General features: G+C 52.1%; 1 protein-coding gene across 1 annotated transcript in view; it reads left to right on the top strand.

Annotated features, from left to right (window-relative positions):
* Positions 1 to 1,008: 1,008 nt before the first annotated feature.
* LOC140405801 (uncharacterized) overlaps positions 1,009 to 26,092 on the top strand; it is a gene marked incomplete at its 3' end in the record, with an annotated part of 100,084 nt that continues 75,000 nt past the window's right edge. Inside the window, 1 exon segment of the mRNA XM_072494232.1 lies at positions 1,009 to 1,850. Within this exon segment, the coding sequence (XP_072350333.1) occupies positions 1,011 to 1,850 (840 nt within the window).

Raw genomic sequence — 26,092 nt, 5'->3', positions numbered from 1 at the left:
TTAAAGGGTGCGGGGAGTGAGGGTGGGTTTGAGGGTGGGATATTAATGGATGCGGGGAGTGAGGGTGGGTTAGAGGGTGGGATATTAAAGGGTGCGGGGAGTGAGGGTGGGATATTAAAGGGTGCGGGGAGTGAGGGTGGGAAATTAAAGGGTGCGGGGAGTGAGGGTGGGTTAGAGGGTGCGGGGAGTGAGGGTGGGGTAGAGGGTGGGATTTTAAAGGGTGCGGGGAGTGAGCGTGGGATATTAAAGGGAGCGGGGATTGAGGGTGGGATATTAAAGGGGATATTAAAGGGTGCGGGGAGTGAGGGTGGGGTAGAGGGTGCGGGGAGTGAGGGTGGGGTAGAGGGTGGGGTATTAAAGGGAGCGGGGAGTGAGGGTGGGATATTAAAGGGTGCGGGGAGTGAGGGTGTGATATTAAAGGGTGCGGGGAGTGAGGGTGGGGTAGAGGGTGCGGGGAGTGAGGGTGGGGTAGAGGGTGCGGGGAGTGAGGGTGGGGTAGAGGGTGCGGGGAGTGAGGGTGGGGTAGAGGGTGCGGGGAGTGAGGGTGGGGTAGAGGGTGCGGGGAGTGAGGGTGGGATATTAGAGGGTGCGGGGAGTGAGGGTGGGGTAGAGGGTGCGGGGAGTGAGGGTGGGGTAGAGGGTGCGGGGAGTGAGGGTGGGGTAGAGGGTGCGGGGAGTGAGGGTGGGGTAGAGGGTGCGGGGAGTGAGGGTGGGGTAGAGGGTGCGGGGAGTGAGGGTGGGGTAGAGGGTGCGGGGAGTGAGGGTGGGGTAGAGGGTGCGGGGAGTGTGGGTGGGGTAGAGGGTGCGGGGAGTGAGGGTGGGGTAGAGGGTGCGGGGAGTGAGGGTGGGGTAGAGGGTGCGGGGAGTGAGGGTGGGGTATTAAGGCGAACCTCCAATCAGTTGAAAGCAGGGCCAGTGGTGATGTTCCGCTTCCTGAGCTGTGTCTCAAGACCAGGGACTTCCTTCCTGTCCCCAGACGGTTGCGATCCTGGCCGCCCCGAGTGTGGACGATGAGCTTCTTCCACGCCATGTGCGCAGGGGAGGAGGGGGCGCCGAACCGCACCGCCGGCCCGGAGGGCAACATGAGCTGCGACCCCTCGCTGAGCGGGTACCGTTACTTCGGGGCCCTGCTGGGGCTGTTGGTGACGGCGGGCGGCGGGGCAGGGAACCTGCTGACGGTGCTCGCCTTCGCGGCGGACGCCCGGCTCCGGACCAGGTTCAACCTCCTCATCCTCAACCTGACGCTGGCCGACCTGGTGTACTGCGCCGGCCTCCAGCCGCTGACCGTCCAGACGTACCTGCGCATGGGCTGGGCGCACGGGCCGCGTGGCTGCCGCCTGTTCGGGCTGCTGCTCTTCGCCTCCAACCTGATCTCCATCCTCAACCTGGTCAACATCGCCGTGGCCCGGTACGTGCTGGTCAGCGACCCCCGCCGCTTCGACCGGACGTACGGAGGGCGGGCCCTGCCCCTCTTCCTGCTGGGACCCTGGCTCCTCTCGCTGGCCGTCCTGGCCCCCTTCTGGTGCGTCTTCCGGTTCCTGCCGCCCGTCTGCACCTGCAGCTTCCACCGCACGGCCGGGCGGCCCTACACCACCGTCCTGCACGCGGCCAGCTTCGGCCTGGGCCTGGGCTCCATCGGCGTCTGCTACCTGCTGATCCACCGCAAGATGCGGGCGGCGGCCCGGGCCGTCCGCCGCCACGCCGCCCGGGGGGGGGGCCCCGCCGCCCCCGTCCTCGTCGGAGGGGGCCGGGTCCGCGGAGCTTTCGGCCGGCGGCCCCGAGGCGGAGAGCGGCGCCACGGCGTCGGAGGGGGGCACCGGCGGGGGGCGGCTCAGGCGGGCCGCCACGAGGTGGCGGGGGCGCCGGGGGAGGAGGGGGAGCGGGTCGGGGGAGGCCGAGTTCCGCCGCGTCACCGCCATGTGCTTCGCCATGTTCCTGGTCTACCTGGGCAGCTACCTGCCCTTCTGCCTGGCGCACCTGGCCGGCCGCCGGGTCCCCAGCGTGCTCCAGACCCTGGCCGGCAACCTCACCTGGTTGAACAGCTGCCTCAACCCCCTGCTCTACGCCGCCATGAACCGCCAGTTCCGTGCCGCCTACGGGGCCCTGCTGAGGTGGCCCGGGGGCACTCCCCGCGCCAGGAGCGTCGTCCGGAGGTAGGCCCCCCCCGATGGCGAGGCCCCCCCCCCCCTCTATGGCGGCTAGGGGCGTTTCAAACTAACCACACAATGCGGTGTTAATGTGACTCCCCTTGTGACGATAATAAAGATGATTATTATTATATATGTCGGAGTGTCACAGTGAGGTGTGTGCGGTATATCAGTGTTACAGTGAGGGGTGTGGGGTATATCAGTGTTACAGTGAGGGGTGTGGGTTATATCAGTGTTACAGTGAGGGGTGTGGGGTATATCAGTGTTACAGTGAGGGGTGTGGGGTATATCAGTGTTACAGTGAGGGGTGTGGGGTATATCAGTGTTACAGTGAGGGGTGAGGGATATATCAGTGTTACAGTGAGGGGTGAGGGGTATATCAGTGTTACAGTGAGGGGTGTGGGGTATATCAGTGTTACAGTGAGGGGTGTGGGATATATCAGAGTGTTACAGTGAGGGGTGTGGGGTATATCAGTGTTACAGTGAGGGGTGTGGGGTATATCAGTGTTACAGTGAGGGGTGTGGGGTATATCAGTGTTACAGTGAGGGGTGTGGGATATATCACTGTTACAGTGAGGGGTGTGGGGTATATCAGAGTGTTACAGTGAGGGGTGTGGGGTATATCAGAGTGTTACAGTGAGGGGTGTGGGGTATATCAGAGTGTTACAGTGAGGGGTGTGGGGTATATCAGAGTGTTACAGTGAGGGGTGTGGGGTATATCAGTGTTACAGTGAGGGGTGTGGGGTATATCAGAGTGTTACAGTGAGGGGTGTGGGATATATCAGTGTTACAGTGAGGGGTGTGGGGTATATCAGTGTTACAGTGAGGGGTGTGGGGTATATCAGTGTTACAGTGAGGGGTGTGGGATATATCACTGTTACAGTGAGGGGTGTGGGGTATATCAGTGTTACAGTGAGGGGTGTGGGGTATATCAGTGTTACAGTGAGGGGTGTGGGTTATATCAGTGTTACAGTGAGGGGTGTGGGGTATATCAGTGTTACAGTGAGGGGTGTGGGGTATATCAGTGTTACAGTGAGGGGTGTGGGGTATATCAGTGTTACAGTGAGGGGTGAGGGATATATCAGTGTTACAGTGAGGGGTGAGGGGTATATCAGTGTTACAGTGAGGGGTGTGGGGTATATCAGTGTTACAGTGAGGGGTGTGGGATATATCAGAGTGTTACAGTGAGGGGTGTGGGGTATATCAGTGTTACAGTGAGGGGTGTGGGGTATATCAGTGTTACAGTGAGGGGTGTGGGGTATATCAGTGTTACAGTGAGGGGTGTTGGGTATATCAGTGTTACAGTGAGGGGTGAGGGATATATCAGTGTTACAGTGAGGGGTGTTGGGTATATCAGAGTGTTACAGTGAGGGGTGAGGGATATATCAGTGTTACAGTGAGGGGTGTTGGGTATATCAGTGTTACAGTGAGGGGTGTGGGGTATATCAGTGTTACAGTGAGGGGTGGGGGGTATATCAGTGTTACAGTGAGGGGTGTGGGGTATATCAGAGTGTTACAGTGAGGGGTGTGGGGTATATCAGTGTTACAGTGAGGGGTGTGGGATATATCAGTGTTACAGTTAGGGGTGTGGGATATATCAGTGTTACAGTGAGGGGTGTGGGATATATCAGTGTTACAGTGAGGGGTGTGGGATATATCAGAGTGTTACAGTGAGGGGTGTGGGGTATATCAGTGTTACAGTGAGGGGTGTGGGGTATATCAGTGTTACAGTGAGGGGTGTGGGATATATCAGTGTTACAGTGAGGGGTGTGGGGTATATCAGAGTGTTACAGTGAGGGGTGTGGGGTATATCAGAGTGTTACTGTGAGGGGTGTGGGGTATATCAGTGTTACAGTGAGGGGTGTGGGGTATATCAATGTTACAGTGAGGGGTGTGGGGTATATCAGTGTTACAGTGAGGGGTGTGGGATATATCAGTGTTACAGTGAGGGGTGCGGGGTATATCAGAGTGTTACAGTGAGGGGTGTAGGGAATATCAGTGTTACAGTGAGGGGTGTGGGGTATATCAGTGTTACAGTGAGGGGTGTGGGGTATATCAGTGTTACAGTGAGGGGTGTGGGGTATATCAGTGTTACAGTGAGGGGTGTGGGGTATATCAGTGTTACAGTGAGGGGTGTGGGGTATATCAGAGTGTTACAGTGAGGGGTGTGGGGTATATCAGTGTTACAGTGAGGGGTGTGGGATATATCAGTGTTACAGTGAGGGGTGTGGGGTATATCAGTGTTACAGTGAGGGGTGTGGGGTATATCAGTGTTACAGTGAGGGGTGTGGGGTATATCAGTGTTACAGTGAGGGGTGTGGGGTATATCAGTGTTACAGTGAGGGGCGTGGGGGTATGTCAGTGTTACAGTGAGGGGTGCGGGATATATCAGTGTTACGGTGAGGGGTGTGGTTATATCAGAGTGTTACAGTGAGGGGTGTGGGGTATATCAGTGTTACAGTGAGGGGTGTGGGGTGTATCAGTGTTACAGTGAGGGGTGTGGGGTATATCAGTGTTACAGTGAGGGGTGTGGGGTATATCAGTGTTACAGTGAGGGGTGTGGGATATATCTGAGTGTTACAGTGAGGGGTGTGGGGTATATCAGTGTTACAGTGAGGGGTGTGGGGTATATCAGTGTTACAGTGAGGGGTGTGGGGTATATCAGTGTTACAGTGAGGTGTGGGGGGTATATCAGAGTGTTACAGTAAGGGGTGTGGGGTATATCAGTGTTACAGTGAGCGGTGTGGGGTATATCAGAGTTACAGTGAGGGGTGTGGGGTATATCAGTGTTACAGTGAGGGGTGTGGGATATATCAGTGTTACAGTTAGGGGTGTGGGATATATCAGTGTTACAGTGAGGGGTGTGGGATATATCAGTGTTACAGTGAGGGGTGTGGGATATATCAGAGTGTTACAGTGAGGGGTGTGGGGTATATCAGTGTTACAGTGAGGGGTGTGGGGTATATCAGTGTTACACTGAGGGGTGTGGGATATATCAGTGTTACAGTGAGGGGTGTGGGGTATATCAGAGTGTTACAGTGAGGGGTGTGGGGTATATCAGAGTGTTACTGTGAGGGGTGTGGGGTATATCAGTGTTACAGTGAGGGGTGTGGGGTATATCAATGTTACAGTGAGGGGTGTGGGGTATATCAGTGTTACAGTGAGGAGTGTGGGATATATCAGTGTTACAGTGAGGGGTGCGGGGTATATCAGAGTGTTACAGTGAGGGGTGTAGGGAATATCAGTGTTACAGTGAGGGGTGTGGGGTATATCAGTGTTACAGTGAGGGGTGTGGGGTATATCAGTGTTACAGTGAGGGGTGTGGGGTATATCAGTGTTACAGTGAGGGGTGTGGGGTATATCAGTGTTACAGTGAGGGGTGTGGGGTATATCAGAGTGTTACAGTGAGGGGTGTGGGGTATATCAGTGTTACAGTGAGGGGTGTGGGATATATCAGTGTTACAGTGAGGGGTGTGGGGTATATCAGTGTTACAGTGAGGGGTGTGGGGTATATCAGTGTTACAGTGAGGGGTGTGGGGTATATCAGTGTTACAGTGAGGGGTGTGGGGTATATCAGTGTTACAGTGAGGGGCGTGGGGGTATGTCAGTGTTACAGTGAGGGGTGCGGGATATATCAGTGTTACGGTGAGGGGTGTGGGGTATATCAGAGTGTTACAGTGAGGGGTGTGGGGTATATCAGTGTTACAGTGAGGGGTGTGGGGTGTATCAGTGTTACAGTGAGGGGTGTGGGGTATATCAGTGTTACAGTGAGGGGTGTGGGGTATATCAGTGTTACAGTGAGGGGTGTGGGATATATCTGAGTGTTACAGTGAGGGGTGTGGGGTATATCAGTGTTACAGTGAGGGGTGTGGGGTATATCAGTGTTACAGTGAGGGGTGTGGGGTATATCAGTGTTACAGTGAGGTGTGGGGGGTATATCAGAGTGTTACAGTAAGGGGTGTGGGGTATATCAGTGTTACAGTGAGCGGTGTGGGGTATATCAGAGTTACAGTGAGGGGTGTGGGGTATATCAGTGTTACAGTGAGGGGTGTGGGGTATATCAGTGTTACAGTGAGGGGTGTGGGATATATCAGTGTTACAGTGAGGGGTGTGGGGTATATCAGTGTTACAGTGAGCAGTGTGGGGTATATCAGAGTTACAGTGAGGGGTGTGGGGTATATCTGTGTTACAGTGAGGGGTGTGGGGTATATCAGTGTTACAGTGAGGGGTGTGGGGTATATCAGTGTTACAGTGAGGGGTGTGGGATATATCAGTGTTACAGTGAGGGGTGTGGGATATATCAGTGTTACAGTGTGGGGTGTGGGGTATGTCAGTGTGTTACAGTGAGGGGTGTGGGGTATATCAGTGTTACAGTGAGGGGTGTGGGGTATATCAGTGTTACAGTGAGGGCTGTGGGATATATCAGTGTTACAGTGAGGGGTGTGGGGTATATCAGAGTGTTACAGTGAGGGGTGTGGGATATATCAGTGTTACAGTGAGGGGTGTGGGGTATATCAGTGTTACAGTGAGGGGTGTGGGGTATATCAGTGTTACAGTGAGGGGTGTGGGGTATATCAGTGTTACAGTGATCGGTGTTGGGTATATCAGTGTTACAGTGAGGGGTGAGGGATATATCAGTGTTACAGTGAGGGGTGTTGGGTATATCAGAGTGTTACAGTGAGGGGTGAGGGATATATCAGTGTTACAGTGAGGGGTGTTGGGTATATCAGTGTTACAGTGAGGGGTGTGGGGTATATCAGTGTTACAGTGAGGGGTGGGGGGTATATCAGTGTTACAGTGAGGGGTGTGGGGTATATCAGAGTGTTACAGTGAGGGGTGTGGGGTATATCAGTGTTACAGTGAGGGGTGTGGGATATATCAGTGTTACAGTGAGGGGTGTGGGATATATCAGAGTGTTACAGTGAGGGGTGTGGGGTATATCAGTGTTACAGTGAGGGGTGTGGGGTATATCAGTGTTACAGTGAGGGGTGTGGGATATATCAGTGTTACAGTGAGGGGTGTGGGATATATCAGTGTTACAGTGAGGGGTGTGGGGTATATCAGAGTGTTACAGTGAGGGGTGTGGGGTATATCAGAGTGTTACTGTGAGGGGTGTGGGGTATATCAGTGTTACAGTGAGGGGTGTGGGGTATATCAATGTTACAGTGAGGGGTGTGGGGTATATCAGTGTTACAGTGAGGGGTGTGGGATATATCAGTGTTACAGTGAGGGGTGTGGGGTATATCAGTGTTACAGTGAGGGGTGTGGGATATATCAGTGTTACAGTGAGGGGTGCGGGGTATATCAGAGTGTTACAGTGAGGGGTGTGGGGAATATCAGTGTTACAGTGAGGGGTGTGGGGTATATCAGTGTTACAGTGAGGGGTGTGGGGTATATCAGTGTTACAGTGAGGGGTGTGGGGTATATCAGTGTTACAGTGAGGGGTGTGGGGTATATCAGTGTTACAGTGAGGGGTGTGGGGTATATCAGAGTGTTACAGTGAGGGGTGTGGGGTATATCAGTGTTACAGTGAGGGGTGTGGGATATATCAGTGTTACAGTGAGGGGTGTGGGGTATATCAGTGTTACAGTGAGGGGTGTGGGGTATATCAGTGTTACAGTGAGGGGTGTGGGGTATATCAGTGTTACAGTGAGGGTGTGGGGTATATCAGTGTTACAGTGAGGGGTGTGGGGGTATGTCAGTGTTACAGTGAGGGGTGCGGGATATATCAGTGTTACGGTGAGGGGTGTGGGGTATATCAGAGTGTTACAGTGAGGGGTGTGGGGTATATCAGTGTTACAGTGAGGGGTGTGGGGTGTATCAGTGTTACAGTGAGGGGTGTGGGGTATATCAGTGTTACAGTGAGGGGTGTGGGGTATATCAGTGTTACAGTGAGGGGTGTGGGATATATCTGAGTGTTACAGTGAGGGGTGTGGGGTATATCAGTGTTACAGTGAGGGGTGTGGGATATATCTGAGTGTTACAGTGAGGGGTGTGGGGTATATCAGTGTTACAGTGAGGGGTGTGGGGTATATCAGTGTTACAGTGAGGGGTGTGGGGTATATCAGTGTTACAGTGAGGGGTGTGGGGGTATATCAGTGTTACAGTGAGGGGTGTGGGGTATATCAGTGTTACAGTGAGGGGTGTGGGGTATATCAGAGTGTTACAGTGAGGGGTGTGGGGTTTATCAGTGTTACAGTGAGGGGTGTGGGGTTTATCAGTGTTACAGTGAGGGGTGTGGGGTTTATCAGTGTTACAGTGAGGGGTGTGGGATATATCAGTGTTACAGTGAGGGGTGTGGGGTATATCAGTGTTACAGTGAGGGGTGTGGGGTATATCAGTGTTACAGTGAGGGGTGTGGGATATGTCAGTGTTACAGTGAGGGGTGTGGGGTATATCAGTGTGTTACAGTGAGGGGTGTGGGGTATATCCGAGTGTTACAGTGAGGGGTGTGGGATATATCAGTGTTATAGTGAGGGGTGTGCGATATATCAGTGTTACAGTGAGGGGTGTGGAGTATATCAGAGTTACAGTGAGGGGTGTGGGGTATATCAGTGTTACAGTGAGGGGTGTGGGGTATATCAGTGTTACAGTGAGGGGTGTGGGATATATCAGTGTTACAGTGAGGGGTGTGGGGTATATCAGTGTTACAGTGAGGGGTGTGGGATATATCAGTGTTACAGTAAGGGGTGTGGGGTATATCAGTGTTACAGTGAGCGGTGTGGGGTATATCAGAGTTACAGTGAGGGGTGTGGGGTATATCAGTGTTACAGTGAGGGGTGTGGGGTATATCAGTGTTACAGTGAGGGGTGTGGGATATATCAGTGTTACAGTGAGGGGTGTGGGGTATATCAGTGTTACAGTGAGCGGTGTGGGGTATATCAGAGTTACAGTGAGGGGTGTGGGGTATATCTGTGTTACAGTGAGGGGTGTGGGGTATATCAGTGTTACAGTGAGGGGTGTGGGATACATCAGTGTTACAGTGAGGGGTGTGGGATATATCAGTGTTACAGTGAGGGGTGTGGGATATATCAGTGTTACAGTGTGGGGTGTGGGGTATATCAGTGTGTTACAGTGAGGGGTGTGGGGTATATCAGTGTTACAGTGAGGGGTGTGGGGTATATCAGTGTTATAGTGAGGGCTGTGGGATATATCAGTGTTACAGTGAGGGGTGTGGGGTATATCAGAGTGTTACAGTGAGGGGTGTGGGATATATCAGTGTTACAGTGAGGGGTGTGGGGTATATCAGTGTTACAGTGAGGGGTGTGGGGTATATCAGAGTGTTACAGTGAGGGGTGTGGGATATATCAGTGTTACAGTGAGGGGTGTGGGGTATATCAGTGTTACAGTGAGGGGTGTGGGGTATATCAGTGTTACAGTGAGGGGTGTGGGGTATATTAGAGTTACAGTGAGGGGTGTGGGATATATCAGAGTGTTACAGTGAGGAGTGTGGGATATATCAGAGTGTTACAGTGAGGGGTGTGGGATATATCAGTGTTACAGTGAGGGGTGTGGGGTTTATCAGTGTTACAGTGAGGGGTGTGGGGTTTATCAGTGTTACAGTGAGGGGTGTGGGGTATATCAGTGTTACAGTGAGGGGTGTGGGGGTATATCAGTGTTACAGTGAGGGGTGTGGGGTATATCAGTGTTACAGTGAGGGGTGTGGGGTATATCAGAGTGTTACAGTGAGGGGTGTGGGGTTTATCAGTGTTACAGTGAGGGGTGTGGGGTTTATCAGTGTTACAGTGAGGGGTGTGGGATATATCAGTGTTACAGTGAGGGGTGTGGGGTATATCAGTGTTACAGTGCGGGGTGTGGGGTATATCAGAGTGTTACAGTGAGGGGTGTGGGGTATATCAGAGTGTTACAGTGAGGGGTGTGGGGTATATCAGTGTTACAGTGAGGGGTGTGGGGTATATCAGAGTGTTACAGTGAGGGGTGTGGGATATATCAGTGTTACAGTGAGGGGTGTGGGGTATATCAGTGTTACAGTGAGGGGTGTGGGATATATCAGTGTCACAGTGAGGGGTGTGGGGTATATCAGTGTTACAGTGAGGGGTGTGGGGTATATCAGAGTGTTACAGTGAGGGGTGTGGGGTATATCAGTGTTACAGTGAGGGGTGTGGGATATATCAGTGTCACAGTGAGGGGTGTGGGGTATATCAGTGTTACAGTGAGGGGTGTGGGGTATATCAGAGTGTTACAGTGAGGGGTGTGGGGTATATCAGTGTTACAGTGAGGGGTGTGGGGTATATCAGAGTGTTACAGTGAGGGGTGTGGGATATATCAGTGTCACAGTGAGGGGTGTGGGGTATATCAGTGTTACAGTGAGGGGTGTGGGGTATATCAGTGTTACAGTGAGGGGTGTGGGGTATATCAGTGTTACAGTGAGGGGTGTGGGATATATCAGTGTTACAGTGAGGGGTGTGGGGTATATCAGTTTTACAGTGAGGGGTGTGGGGTATATCAGTGTGTTACAGTGAGGGGTGTGGGGTATATCCGAGTGTTACAGTGAGGGGTGTGGGATATATCAGTGTTATAGTGAGGGGTGTGGGATATATCAGTGTTACAGTGAGGGGTGTGGGGTATATCAGAGTTACAGTCAGGGGTGTGGGGTATATCAGTGTTACAGTGAGGGGTGTGGGGTATATCAGTGTTACAGTGAGGGGTGTGGAACATATCAGAGTGTTACAGTGAGGGGTGTGGGGTATATCAGTGTTACAGTGAGGGGCGTGGGGTATATCAGTGTTACAGTGAGGGGTGTGGGGTATATCAGTGTTACAGTGAGGGGTGTGGGGTATATCAGTGTGTTACAGTGAGGGGTGTGGGGTATATCAGAGTGTTACAGTGAGGGGTGTGGGGTATATCAGTGTTACAGTGAGGGGTGTGGGGTATATCAGTGTGTTACAGTGAGGTGTGTGGGGTATATCAGAGTGTTACAGTGAGGGGTGTGGGGTATATCAGAGTGTTACAGTGAGGGGTGTGGGGTATATCAGAGTGTTACAGTGAGGGGTGTGGGATATATCAGTGTTACAGTGAGGGGTGTGGGGTATATCAGAGTGTTACAGTGAGGGGCGTGGGGTATATCAGTGTTACAGTGAGGGGTGTGGGGTATATCAGTGTTACAGTGAGGGGTGTGGGGTATATCAGTGTGTTACAGTGAGGGGTGTGGGGTATATCAGAGTGTTACAGTGAGGGGTGTGGGGTATATCAGTGTTACAGTGAGGGGTGTGGGGTATATCAGTGTGTTACAGTGAGGTGTGTGGGGTATATCAGAGTGTTACAGTGAGGGGTGTGGGGTATATCAGAGTGTTACAGTGAGGGGTGTGGGGTATATCAGAGTGTTACAGTGAGGGGTGTGGGATATATCAGTGTTACAGTGAGAGGTGTGGGGTATATCAGTGTTACAGTGAGGGGTGCGGGATTTATCGGAGTGTTACAGTGAGGGGTGTGGGATATATCAGAGTGTTACAGTGAGAGGTGTGGGGTATATCAGTGTTATAGTGAGGTGTGTGGGGTATATCAGTGTTACAGTGAGGGGTGTGGGGTATATCAGTGTTTCAGTGAGGGGTGTGGGGTATATCAGTGTTACAGTGAGGGGTGTGGGGTATATCAGTGTTACAGTGAGGGGTGTGGGGTATATCAGAGTGTTACAGTGAGGTGTGGGGTATATCAGTGTTACAGTGAGGAGTGGGGGGTATATCAGTGTTACAGTGAGGGGTGTGATGTATATCAGTGTTACAGTGAGGGGTGTGGGGTATATCAGTGTTACACTGAGGGGTGTGGGGTATATCAGTGTTACAGTGAGGGGTGTGGGGTATATCAGAGTGTTACAGTGAGGGGTGTGGGGTATATCAGTGTTACAGTGAGGGGTGTGGGGTATATCAGAGTGTTACAGTGAGGGGTGTGGGGTATATCAGAGTGTTACAGTGAGGGGTGTGGGGTATATCAGTGTTACAGTGAGGGGTGTTGGGATATAACAGAGTGTTACAGTGAGGGGTGTGGGGTATATCAGTGTTACAGTGAGGGGTGTGGGGTATATCAGTGTTACAGTGAGGGGTGTGGGGTATATCAGTGTTACAGTGAGGGGTGTGGGGTATATCAGTGTTACAGTGAGGGGTGGGGGGTATATCAGAGTGTTACAGTGACGGGTGTGGGGTATATCAGTGTTACAGTGAGGGGTGTGGGGTATATCAGTGTTACAGTGAGGGGTGTGGGGTATATCAGTGTTACAGTGAGGGGTGTGGGGTATATCAGTGTTACAGTGAGGGGTGTGGGGTATATCAGAGTGTTACAGTGAGGGGTGTGGGGTATATCAGTGTTACAGTGAGGGGTGTGGGGTATATCAGTGTTACAGTGAGGGGTGTGGGGTATATCAGTGTTACAGTGAGGGGTGTGGGGTATATCAGTGTTACAGTGAGGGGTGTGGGGTATATCAGAGTGTTACAGTGAGGGGTGTGGGGTATATCAGTGTTACAGTGAGGGGTGTGGGGTATATCAGTGTTACACTGAGGGGTGTGGGGTATATCAGTGTTACAGTGAGGGGTGTGGGGTATATCAGTGTTACAGTGAGGGGTGTGGGGTATATCAGTGTTACAGTGAGGGGTGTGGGATATATCAGTGTTACAGTGAGGGGTGTGGGGTATATCAGTGTTACAGTGAGGGGTGTGGTGTATATCAGAGTGTTACAGTGAGGGGTGTGGGGTATATCAGTGTTACAGTGAGGGGTGTGGGGTATATCAGTGTTACAGTGAGGGGTGTGGGGTATATCAGTGTTACAGTGAGGGGTGTGGGATATATCAGTGTTACAGTGAGGGGTGTGGGGTATATCAGTGTTACAGTGCGGGGTGTGGGGTATATCAGAGTGTTACAGTGAGGGGTGTGGGGTATATCAGTGTTACAGTGAGGGGTGTGGGGTATATCAGTGTTACAGTGAGGGGTGTGGGATATATCAGTGTTACAGTGAGGGATGTGGGGTATATCAGTGTTACAGTGAGGGGTGTGGTGTATATCAGAGTGTTACAGTGAGGGGTGTGGGGTATATCAGTGTTACAGTGAGGGGTGTGGGGTATATCAGTGTTACAGTGAGGGGTGTGGGGTATATCAGAGTGTTACAGTGAGGGGTGTGGGGTATATCAGAGAGTGTTACAGTGAGGGGTGTGGGGTATATCAGTGTTACAGTGAGGGGTGTGGGGTATATCAGTGTTACAGTGAGGGGTGTGGGGTATATCAGTGTTACAGTGAGGGGTGTGGGGTATATCAGAGTGTTACAGTGAGGGGTGTGGGGTATATCAGTGTTACAGTGAGGGGTGTGGGGTATATCAGAGTGTTACAGTGAGGGGTGTGGGGTATATCAGAGTGTTACAGTGAGGGGTGTGGGGTATATCAGTGTTACAGTGAGGGGTGTTGGGATATAACAGAGTGTTACAGTGAGGGGTGTGGGGTATATCAGTGTTACAGTGAGGGGTGTGGGGTATATCAGTGTTACAGTGAGGGGTGTGGGGTATATCAGTGTTACAGTGAGGGGTGTGGGGTATATCAGTGTTACAGTGAGGGGTGGGGGGTATATCAGAGTGTTACAGTGACGGGTGTGGGGTATATCAGTGTTACAGTGAGGGGTGTGGGGTATATCAGTGTTACAGTGAGGGGTGTGGGGTATATCAGTGTTACAGTGAGGGGTGTGGGGTATATCAGTGTTACAGTGAGGGGTGTGGGGTATATCAGAGTGTTACAGTGAGGGGTGTGGGGTATATCAGTGTTACAGTGAGGGGTGTGGGGTATATCAGTGTTACAGTGAGGGGTGTGGGGTATATCAGTGTTACAGTGAGGGGTGTGGGGTATATCAGTGTTACAGTGAGGGGTGTGGGGTATATCAGAGTGTTACAGTGAGGGGTGTGGGGTATATCAGTGTTACAGTGAGGGGTGTGGGGTATATCAGTGTTACACTGAGGGGTGTGGGGTATATCAGTGTTACAGTGAGGGGTGTGGGGTATATCAGTGTTACAGTGAGGGGTGTGGGGTATATCAGTGTTACAGTGAGGGGTGTGGGATATATCAGTGTTACAGTGAGGGGTGTGGGGTATATCAGTGTTACAGTGAGGGGTGTGGTGTATATCAGAGTGTTACAGTGAGGGGTGTGGGGTATATCAGTGTTACAGTGAGGGGTGTGGGGTATATCAGTGTTACAGTGAGGGGTGTGGGGTATATCAGTGTTACAGTGAGGGGTGTGGGATATATCAGTGTTACAGTGAGGGGTGTGGGGTATATCAGTGTTACAGTGCGGGGTGTGGGGTATATCAGAGTGTTACAGTGAGGGGTGTGGGGTATATCAGTGTTACAGTGAGGGGTGTGGGGTATATCAGTGTTACAGTGAGGGGTGTGGGATATATCAGTGTTACAGTGAGGGATGTGGGGTATATCAGTGTTACAGTGAGGGGTGTGGTGTATATCAGAGTGTTACAGTGAGGGGTGTGGGGTATATCAGTGTTACAGTGAGGGGTGTGGGGTATATCAGTGTTACAGTGAGGGGTGTGGGGTATATCAGAGTGTTACAGTGAGGGGTGTGGGGTATATCAGAGAGTGTTACAGTGAGGGGTGTGGGGTATATCAGTGTTACAGTGAGGGGTGTGGGGTATATCAGTGTTACAGTGAGGGGTGTGGGGTATATCAGTGTTACAGTGAGGGGTGTGGGGTATATCAGTGTTACAGTGAGGGGTGTGGGGTATATCAGAGTGTTACAGTGAGGGGTGTGGGGTATATCAGAGTGTTACAGTGAGGGGTGTGGGGTATATCAGTGTTACAGTGAGGGGTGTGGGATATATCAGTGTTACAGTGAGGGGTGTGGGGTATATCAGAGTGTTACAGTGAGGGGTGTGGGGTATATCAGTGTTACAGTGAGGGGTGTGGGGTATATCAGTGTTACAGTGAGGGGTGTGGGGTATATCAGTGTTACAGTGAGGGGTGTGGGGTATATCAGTGTTACAGTGAGGGGTGTGGGGTATATCAGTGTTACAGTGAGGGGTGTGGGGTATATCAGTGTTACAGTGAGGGGTGTGGGGTATATCAGTGTTACAGTGAGGGGTGTGGGGTATATCAGTGTTACAGTGAGGGATGTGGGGTATATCAGTGTTACAGTGAGGGGTGTGGGGTATATCAGTGTTACAGTGAGGGGTGTGGGATATATCAGTGTTACAGTGAGGGGTGTGGGGTATATCAGAGTTACAGTGAGTGGTGTGGGGTATATCAGTGTCACAGTGAGGGGTGTGGGGTATATCAGAGTGTTACTGTGAGGGGTGTGGGGTATATCAGTGTTACAGAGAGGGGTGTGGGGTATATCAGTGTTACAGTGAGGGGTGTGGGGTATATCAGTGTTACAGTGAGGGGTGTGGGATATATCAGTGTTACAGTGAGGGGTGTGGGGTATATCAGAGTTACAGTGAGGGGTGTGGGATATATCAGTGTTACAGTGAGGGGTGTGAGGTATATCAGTGTTACAGTGAGGGGTGGGGTATATCAGTGTTACAGTGAGGGGTGTGGGGTATATCAGTGTTACAGTGAGGGGTGTGGGGTATATCAGTGTTACAGTGAGGGGTGTGGGGTATATCAGTGTTACAGTGAGGGGTGTGGGATATATCAGTGTTACAGTGAGGGGTGTGGGGTATATCAGTGTTACAGTGATGGGTGTGGGTATATCAGAGTTACAGTTAGGGGTGTGGGGTATATCAGTGTTACAGTGAGCGGTGTGGGATATATCAGTGTTACAGTGAGGGGTGTGGGGTATATCAGTGTTACAGTGAGGGGTGTGGGGTATATCAGAGTGTTACAGTGAGGGGTGTGGGATATATCAGTGTTACAGTGAGCGGTGTGGGATATATCAGTGTTACAGTGAGGGGTGTGGGGTATATCAGTGTTACAGTGAGGGGTGTGGGGTATATCAGTGTTACAGTGAGGGGTGTGGGGTATATCAGAGTGTTACAGTGAGGGGTGGGGGGTATATCAGAGTGTTACAGTGAGGGGTGTGGGGTATATCAGTGTTACAGTGAGGGGTGTGGGATATATCAGAGTGTTACAGTGAGGGGAGGGGTATATCAGTGTTACAGTGAGGGGTGTGGGATATATCAGTGTTACAGTGAGGGGTGTGGGGTATATCAGTGTTACAGTGAGGGGTGTGGGGTATATCAGAGTTACAGTGAGGGGTGTGGGGTATATCAGAGTGTTACAGTGAGGGGTGTGGGATATATCAGTGTTACAGTGAGGGGTGTGGGGTATATCAGTGTTACAGTGAGGGGTGTGGGGTATATCAGTGTTACAGTGAGGGGTGTGGGGTATATCAGTGTTACAGTGAGGGGTGTCGGGTATATCAGTGTTACAGTGAGGGGTGTGGGGTATATCAGTGTTACAGGGAGGGGTGTGGGGTATATCAGTGTTACAGTAAGGGGTGTGGGATATATCAGTGTTACAGTGAGGGGTGTGGGGTATATCAGAGTGTTACAGTGAGGGGTGTGGGATATATCAGTGTTACAGTGAGGGGTGTGGGATATATCAGTGTTACAGTGAGGGGTGTGGGGTATATCAGTGTTACAGTGAGGGGTGTGGGGTATATCAGAGTGTTACTGTGAGGGGTATGGGGTATATCAGTGTTACAGTGAGGGGTGTGGGGTATATCAGTGTTACAGTGAGGGGTGTGGGGTATATCAGTGTTACAGTGAGGGGTGTGGGGTATATCAGTGTTACAGTGAGGGGTGTGGGGTATATCAGAGTGTTACAGTGAGGGGTGTGGGGTATATCCGAGTGTTACAGTGAGGGGTGTGGGATATATCAGTGTTGCAGTGAGGGGTGTGGGGTATATCAGAGTGTTACAGTGAGGGGTGTTGGGTATTTCAGAGTTTTACAGTGAGGGGTGTGGGGTATATCAGAGTATTACAGTGAGGGGTGTGGGATATATCAGAGTGTTACAGTGAGGGGTGTGGGATATATCAGTGTTACAGTGAGGGGTGTGGGGTATATCAGAGTGTTACAGTGAGGGGTGTTGGGTATTTCAGAGTGTTACAGTGAGGGGTGTGGGGTATATCAGTGTTACAGTGAGGGGTGTGGGGTATATCAGAGTGTTACAGTGAGGGGTGTGGGTATATCAGTCTTACAGTGAGGGGTGTGAGGTATATCAGTGTTACAGTGAGGCGTGTGGGGTATATCAGAGTGTTACAGTGAGGGGTGTGGGGTATATCAGAGTGTTACAGTGAGGGGTGAGGGGTATATCAGAGTGTTACAGTGAGGGGTGTGGGGTATGTCAGTGTTACAGTGAAGGGTGTGGGGTATATCAGTTACAGTGAGGGGTGTGGGGTATATCAGTGTTGCAGTGAGGGGTGTGGGATATATCAGTGTTACTGTGAGGGGTGTGGGGTATATCAGTGTTACAGTGAGGGGTGTGGGATATATCAGTGTTACAGTGAGGGGTGTGGGATATATCAGAGTGTTACGGTGAGGGGTGTGGGGTATATCAGAGTGTTACCGTGAGGGGTGTGGGATATATCAGAGTGTTACGGTGAGGGGTGTGGGGTATATCAGAGTGTTACAGTGAGGGGTGTGGGATATATCAGTGTTACAGTGAGGGGTGTGGGATATATCAGTGTTACTGTGAGGGGTGTGGGGTATATCAGTGTTACAGTGAGGGGTGTGGGATATATCAGTGTTACAGTGAGGGGTGTGGGATATATCAGTGTTACTGTGAGGGGTGTGGGGTATATCAGTGTTACAGTGAGGGGTGTGGGGTATGTCAGTGTCACAGTGAGGGGTGTGGGATATATCAGTGTTACAGTGAGGGGTGTGGGTATATCAGAGTGTTACAGTGAGGGGTGTGGGGTATATCAGAGTGTTACAGTGAGGGGTGTGGGATATATCAGAGTGTTACAGTGAGGGTTGTAGGGTATATCAGTGTTACAGTGAGGGGTGTGGGATATATCAGTGTTCCAGTGAGGGGTGTGGGATATATCAGTGTTACAGTGAGGGGTGTGGGGTATATCAGAGTGTTACAGTGAGGGGTGTGGGGTATATCAGTGTTACAGTGAGGGGTGTGGGATATATCAGTGTTACAGAGAGGGGTGTGGGGTATATCAGAGTTACAGTGAGGGGTGTGACGTAAATCAGTGTTACAGTGAGGGGTGTGGGATATATCAGAGTGTTACAGTGAGGGGTGTGGGGTATATCAGTGTTACAGTGAGGGGTGTGGGGTATATCAGAGTGTTACAGTGAGGGTGTGGGGTATATCAGAGTGTAACAGTGAGGGGTGTGGGGTATATCAGTGTTACAGTGAGGGGTGTGGGGTATATCAGTGTTACAGTGAGGGGTGTGGGATATATCAGTGTTGCAGTGAGGGTGTGGGGTATATCAGAGTGTTACAGTGAGGGGTGTGGGGTATATCAGTGTTACAGTGCGGGGTGTGGGGTATATCAGTGTTACAGTGAGGGGTGTGGGGTATATCAGAGTGTTACAGTGAGGGGTGTGGGGTATATCAGTGTTACAGTGAGAGGTGTGGGGTATATCAGTGTTACAGTGAGGGGTGTGGGATATATCAGTGTTACAGTGAGGGGTGGGGTATATCAGTGTTACAGTGAGGGGTGTGGGGTATATCAGTGTTACAGTGAGGGGTGTGGGGTATATCAGTGTTACAGTGAGGGGTGTGGGATATATCAGTGTTACAGTGAGGGGTGTGGGGTATATCAGTGTTACAGTGAGGGGTGTGGGGTATATCAGTGTTACAGTGAGGGGTGTGGGGTATATCAGTGTTACAGTGAGGGGTGTGGGGAATATCAGTGTTACAGTGAGGGGTGTGGGATATATCAGTGTTACAGTGAGGGTTGTGGGGTATATCAGAGTGTTACAGTGAGGGGTGTGGGGTATATCAGTGTTACAGTGAGGGGTGTGGGATATATCAGTGTTACAGTGAGGGGTGTGGGGTATATCAGAGTGTTACAGTGAGGGGTGTGGGGTATATCAGTGTTACAGTGAGGGGTGTGGGGTATATCAGTGTTACAGTGAGGGGTGTGGGATATATCAGTGTTACAGTGAGGGGTGTGGGGTATATCAGAGTGTTACAGTGAGGGGTGTGGGGTATATCAGTGTTACAGTGAGGGGTGTGGGATATATCAGTGTTACAGTGAGGGGTGTGGGATATATCAGTGTTACAGTGAGGGGTGTGGGGTATATCAGAGTGTTACAGTGAGGGGTGTGGGATATATCAGTGTTACAGTGAGGGGTGTGGGGTATATCAGTGTTACAGTGAGGGGTGTGGGGTATATCAGAGTGTTACAGTGAGGGGTGTGGGGTATATCAGTGTTACAGTGAGGGGTGTGGGGTATATCAGAGTGTTACAGTGAGGGGTGTGGGATATATCAGTGTTACAGTGAGGGGTGTGGGGTATATCAGAGTGTTACAGTGAGGGGTGTGGGGTATATCAGAGTGTTACAGTGAGGGGTGTGGGGTATATCAGAGTGTTACAGTGAGGGGTGTGGGGTATATCAGAGTGTTACAGTGAGGGGTGTGGGGTATATCAGTGTTACAGTGAGGGGTGTGGGGTATATCAGAGTGTTACAGTGAGGGGTGTGGGATATATCAGAGTGTTACAGTGAGGGGTGTGGGGTATATCAGTGTTACAGTGAGGGGTGTGGGGTATATCAGTGTTACAGTGAGGGGTGTGGGGTATATCAGTGTTACAGTGAGGGGTGTGGGGTATATCAGGCCCCCCGAAGGGCCTGTTCCTGTGCTGTATGTTTATTTGTTATTTGTTTTGTTCTTTTGAGAGCAAGAGAGAGAGAGCGAGCGCAAGAGAGAGAGAGAGCGCAAGAGAGAGAGCGCAAGAGAGAGAGAGCGCAAGAGAGAGAGAGCGCAAGAGAGAGAGAGCACAAGAGAGAGAGAGCGCAAGAGAGAGAGAGTGCAAGAGAGAGAGAGCGCAAGAGAGAGAGAGAGAGAGCGCAAGAAAGAGAGAGTGCAAGAGAGAGAGAGTGCAAGAGAGAGAGAGTGCAAGCGAGAGAGAGTGCAAGAGAGGGAGAGTGCAAGAGAGAGAGTGCAAGAGAGAGAGAGAGTGCAAGAGAGAGAGAGAGTGCAAGAGAGAGAGAGCGGAAGAGAGAGAGCGCGCAAGAGAGAGAGAACGCAAGTGAGAGAGAGCGCAAGAGAGAGAGTGCAAGAGAGAGAGTGCAAGAGAGAGAGAGAGTGCAAGAGAGAGAGAGAGTGCAAGAGAGAGAGAGCGGAAGAGAGAGAGCGCGCAAGAGAGAGAGAACGCAAGTGAGAGAGAGCGCAAGAGAGAGAGATCGCAAGAGAGAGAACGCAAGAGAGAGCGCAAGAGAGAGAGGACGCAAGAGAGAGAGGACGCAAGAGAGAGAGAGCGCAAGAGAGAGAGCGCGCAAGAGAGAGAGCGCGCAAGAGAGAGAGCGCGCAAGAGAGAGAGCGCGCAAGAGAGAGAGAGCGCAAGAGAGAGAGAGAGAGAGTGCAAGAGAGAGAGAGTGCAAGAGAGAGAGAGTGCAAGAGAGAGAACGCAAGAGAGAGCGCAAGAGAGAGAGAGCGCAAGAGAGAGAGAACGCAAGAGAGAGAGCGCGCAAGAGAGTGAGCGCGCAAGAGAGAAAGCGCGCAAGAGAGAGAGAGCGCAAGAGAGAGAGAGAGAGAGCACAAGAGAGAGCGCAAGAGTGAGAGAGCGCACAAGAGAGAGAGAGCGCACAAGAGCTAGAGAGCGCAAGAGAGAGAGAGAGAGAGAGCGCAAGAGAGAGAGAGTGCAAGAGAGAGAGAGCGAAAGAGAGAGAGAGCGCAAGAGAGAGAGAGCGCACAAGAGAGAGAGAGAGAGCGCACAAGAGGGAGAGAGCGCGAGCGCAAGAAAGAGAGAGTGCAAGAGAGAGAGCATGCGCAAGAGAGAGAGCGCAAGAGAGAGAGAGCGCAAGAGAGAGAGAGCGCAAGAGAGAGAGAGCGCAAGAGAGAGAGAGCGCAAGAGAGAGAGAGCGCAAGAGAGAGAGAGCGCAAGAGAGGGAGCGCAAGAGAGAGAGAGCGCAAGAGAGAGAGAGTGCAAGAGAGAGAGAGCGCAAGAGAGAGAGCGCAAGAGAAAGAGCGCAAGAGAGAGAGCGCAAGAGAGAGAGCGCAAGAGAGAGAGAGCGCAAGCGAGAGAGAGCACAAGCGAGAGAGAGCACAAGCGAGAGAGAGCGCAAGAGAGAGAGAGAGCGCAAGAGAGAGAAAGCGCAAGAGAGAGAGAGAGCGCAAGAGAGAGAGAGCGCAAGAGAGAGAGAGCGCAAGAGAGAGAGAGCGCAAGCGAGAGAGAGAGCGCAAGAGAGAGAGAGAGCGCAAGAGAGAGAGAGAGCGCAAGAGAGAGAGAGAGCGCAAGAGAGAGAGAGAGCGCAAGAGAGAGAGAGCGCAAGAGAGAGGAGAGCACAAGAGAGAGCGCAAGAGTGAAAGAGCACACGAGAGAGAGAGAGCGCAATAGAGAGAGAGAGCGCAAGAGAGAGAGAGCGCACAAGAGAGAGCGCAAGAGAGAGAGAGCGCAAGAGAGAGAGTGCGCAAGAGAGAGAGAGCGCAAGAGAGAGAGTGCGCAAAAGAGAGAGAGCGCAAGAGAGAGAGAGCGCAAGAGAGAGAGAGCACAAGAGAGAGAGAGAGAGCGCAAGAGAGAGAGAGCGCAAAAGAGAGAGAGAGCGCAAGAGAGAGAGAGCGCAAGAGAGAGAGAGCACAAGAGAGAGAGAGAGAGCGCAAGAAAGAGAGAGTGCAAGAGAGAGAGCATGCGCAAGAGAGGTAGAGCGCAAGAGAGAGAGAGCGCAAGAGAGAGTGCAAGAGAGAGAGAGTGCAAGAGAGAGAGCGCAAGAGAGAGAGAGAGAGCGCAAGAAAGAGAGAGCGCAAGAGAGAGTGCAAGAGAGAGAGAGTGCAAGAGAGAGAGACAGTGCAAGAGAGAGAGACAGTGCAAGAGAGAGAGAGCGCAAGAGAGAGAGAGCGCAAGAGAGAGAGAGCGCAAGAGAGAGAGAGAGCGCAAGAGAGAGCGCAAGAGAGAGAGGACGCAAGAGAGAGAGAGCGCAAGAGAGAGAGCGCAAGAGAGAGAGAGCGCAAGAGAGAGAGAGCGCAAGAGAGAGAGAGCGCAAGAGAGAGAGAGCGCAAGAGAGAGAGAGCGCAAGAGAGAGAGAGCCCAAGAGAGAGAGAGCGCAAGAGAGAGAGAGCGCAAGAGAGAGAGAGCGCAAGAGAGAGAGAGCGCAAGAGAGAGAGAGCGCACGAGAGAGAGAGCGCAAGAGAGAGAGAGCGCAAGAGAGAGAGAGCGCAAGAGAGAGAGAGCGCAAGAGAGAGAGAGGGCAATAGAGAGAGCGCAAGAGAGAGAGCGCAAGAGAGAGAGAACGCAAGAGAGAGAGAACGCAAGAGAGAGAGAGCGCAAGAGAGAGAGAGCGCAAGAGAGAGAGAGCGCAAGAGAGAGAGAGCGCAAGAGACAGAGAGCGCAAGAGAGAGCGCAAGAGAGAGAGAGCGCAAGGGAGAGAGAGCGTAAGAGAGAGAGTGCGCAAGAGAGAGAGTGCGCAAGAGAGAGAGTGCGCAAGAGAGAGAGTGCGCAAGAGAGAGAGTGCGCAAGAGAGAGAGTGCGCAAGAGAGAGCGCACAAGAGTGAGAGAGCGCACAAGAGTGAGAGAGCGCACAAGAGAGAGAGAGCGCAAGAGAGAGAGAGCGCAAGAGAGAGCGAGAGAGCGCAAGAGCGAGAGAGCGCAAGAGAGAGAGAGCGCAAGAGAGAGAGAGCGCAAGAGAGAGAGAGCGAAAGAGAGAGAGAGCGTAAGAGAGAGAGAGCGTAAGAGAGAGAGAGAGCGCAAGAGAGAGAGCGCAAGAAAGAGAGAGTGCAAGAGAGAGAGCATGCGCAAGAGAGGGAGAGCGCAAGAGAGAGAGAGCGCAAGAGAGAGAGAGCGCAAGAGAGAGAGAGCGCAAGAGAGAGAGAGCGCAAGAGAGAGAGAGAGCAAGAGAGAGAGAGAGAGCGCAAGAGAGAGAGAGCGCAAGAGAGAGAGCGCAAGAGAGAGAGAGCGCAAGAGAGAGAGAGCGCAAGAGAGAGAGAGCGCAAGAGAGAGAGAGCGCAAGAGAGAGAGAGCGCAAGAGAGAGAGAGCGCGAGAGGGAGAGCGCAAGAGAGAGAGAGCGCAAGAGAGAGAGAGCGCAAGAGAGAGAGAGCGCAAGAGAGAGAGAGCGCAAGAGAGAGAGAGAGAGCGCAAGAGAGAGCGCAAGAGTGAGAGCGCACAAGAGAGAGAGCGCAAGAGAGAGAGAGCGCAAGAGAGAGAGAGCGCAAGAGAGAGAGAGCGCAAGAGAGAGAGAGCGCAAGAGAGAGAGAGCGCAAGAGAGAGAGAGCGCGCAAGAGAGAGAGAGAGCGCTCAAGAGAGACTGAGCGCTCAAGAGAGAGAGAGAGAGCGCAAGAAAGTGAGAGTGCAAGAGAGAGCGCAAGAGAGAGAGAGTTCAAGAGAGAGAGAGTGCAAGAGAGAGAGAGTGCAAGAGAGAGAGAGTGCAAGAGAGAGAGAGTGCATGAGAGAGAGAGTGCATGAGAGAGAGAGTGCATGAGAGAGAGAGTACAAGAGAGAGAGAGTGCAAGAGAGAGAGTGCAATAGAGAGAGAGTGCAAGAGAGAGAGAGTGCAAGAGAGAGAGAGTGCGAGAGAGAGAGAGAGCGCAAGAAAGAGAGAATGCAAGAGAGAGAGAGTGCAAGAGAGAGAGAGTTCAAGCGAGAGAGAGTGCAAGAGAGGGAGAGTGCAAGAGAGGGAGAGCCCAAGAGAGAGAGAGCGCAAGAGAGAGCGCAAGAGATAGAGAGTTCAAGAGAGAGAGAGTGCAAGAGAGAGAGAGTGCATGAGAGAGAGAGTGCATGAGAGAGAGAGTGCATGAGAGAGAGAGTGCAAGAGAGAGAGACAGTGCAAGAGAGAGAGAGCGCAAGAGAGAGAGAGCGCTAGAGAGAGAGAGCGCAAGAGAGAGAGAGAGCGCAAGAGAGAGCGCAAGAGAGAGAGGACGCAAGAGAGAGAGAGCGCAAGAGAGAGAGCGCAAGAGAGAGAGAGCGCAAGAGAGAGAGAGCGCAAGAGAGAGAGAGCGCAAGAGAGAGAGAGCGCAAGAGAGAGAGAGCGCAAGAGAGAGAGAGCGCAAGAGAGAGAGAGCCCAAGAGAGAGAGAGCGCAAGAGAGAGAGAGCGCAAGAGAGAGAGAGCGCAAGAGAGAGAGAGCGCAAGAGAGAGAGAGCGCAAGAGAGAGAGAGCGCAAGAGAGAGAGCGCGCAAGAGAGAGAGAGAGCGCAAGAGAGAGAGAGGGCAATAGAGAGAGTGCAAGAGAGAGAGCGCAAGAGAGAGAGAACGCAAGAGAGAGAGAACGCAAGAGAGAGAGAGCGCAAGAGAGAGAGAGCGCAAGAGAGAGAGAGCGCAAGAGAGAGAGAGCGCAAGAGACAGAGAGCGCAAGAGAGAGCGCAAGAGAGAGAGAGCGCAAGGGAGAGAGTGCGCAAGAGAGAGAGTGCGCAAGAGAGAGAGTGCGCAAGAGAGAGAGTGCGCAAGAGAGAGAGTGCGCAAGAGAGAGAGTGCGCAAGAGAGAGAGTGCGCAAGAGAGAGCGCACAAGAGTGAGAGAGCGCACAAGAGAGAGAGAGCGCACAAGAGAGAGAGAGCGCAAGAGAGAGAGAGCGCAAGAGGGAGCGAGAGAGCGCAAGAGCGAGAGAGCGCAAGAGAAAGAGAGCGCAAGAGAGAGAGAGCGCAAGAGAGAGAGAGCGAAAGAGAGAGAGAGCGTAAGAGAGAGAGAGCGTAAGAGAGAGAGAGAGCGCAAGAGAGAGAGCGCAAGAAAGAGAGAGTGCAAGAGAGAGAGCATGCGCAAGAGAGGGAGAGCGCAAGAGAGAGAGAGCGCAAGAGAGAGAGCGCAAGAGAGAGAGAGCGCAAGAGAGAGAGAGCGCAAGAGAGAGAGAGCGCAAGAGAGAGAGAGCGCAAGAGAGAGAGAGAGCAAGAGAGAGAGAGAGAGCGCAAGAGAGAGAGAGCGCAAGAGAGAGAGCGCAAGAGAGAGAGAGCGCAAGAGAGAGAGAGCGCAAGAGAGAGAGAGCGCAAGAGAGAGAGAGCGCAAGAGAGAGAGAGCGCAAGAGAGAGAGAGCGCAAGAGAGAGAGAGCGCAAGAGAGAGTGAGCGCAAGAGAGAGAGAGCGCGAGAGGGAGAGCGCAAGAGAGAGAGAGCGCAAGAGAGAGAGAGCGCAAGAGAGAGAGAGCGCAAAAGAGAGAGAGCGCAAGAGAGAGAGAGAGAGCGCAAGAGAGAGCGCAAGAGTGAGAGCGCACAAGAGAGAGAGCGCAAGAGAGAGAGAGCGCAAGAGAGAGAGAGCGCAAGAGAGAGAGAGCGCAAGAGAGAGAGAGCGCAAAAGAGAGAGAGCGCAAGAGAGAGAGAGAGAGCGCAAGAGAGAGCGCAAGAGTGAGAGCGCACAAGAGAGAGAGCGCAAGAGAGAGAGAGCGCAAGAGAGAGAGAGCGCAAGAGAGACAGAGCGCAAGAGAGAGAGAGCGCAAGAGAGAGAGAGCACGCAAGAGAGAGAGAGAGCGCTCAAGAGAGACTGAGCGCTCAAGAGAGAGAGAGAGAGCGCAAGAAAGAGAGAGTGCAAGAGAGAGCGCAAGAGAGAGAGAGTTCAAGAGAGAGAGAGTGCAAGAGAGAGAGAGTGCAAGAGAGAGAGAGTGCAAGAGAGAGAGAGTGCATGAGAGAGAGAGTGCATGAGAGAGAGAGTGCATGAGAGAGAGAGTACAAGAGAGAGAGAGTGCAAGAGAGAGAGTGCAAGAGAGAGAGAGTGCAAGAGAGAGAGAGTGCAAGAGAGAGAGAGTGCAAGAGAGAGAGAGTGCGAGAGAGAGAGAGAGCGCAAGAAAGAGAGAATGCAAGAGAGAGAGAGTGCAAGAGAGAGAGAGTTCAAGCGAGAGAGAGTGCAAGAGAGAGAGAGTGCAAGAGAGAGAGAGTGCGAGAGAGAGAGAGAGCGCAAGAAAGAGAGAATGCAA

This window comes from Scyliorhinus torazame, unplaced genomic scaffold (assembly GCF_047496885.1).
Source record: "Scyliorhinus torazame isolate Kashiwa2021f unplaced genomic scaffold, sScyTor2.1 scaffold_245, whole genome shotgun sequence".
NCBI lineage: Eukaryota > Metazoa > Chordata > Chondrichthyes > Carcharhiniformes > Scyliorhinidae > Scyliorhinus > Scyliorhinus torazame.
Note: the sequence above shows the minus strand (reverse complement) of the source record. Positions and strands in the feature narration are given on the sequence as shown.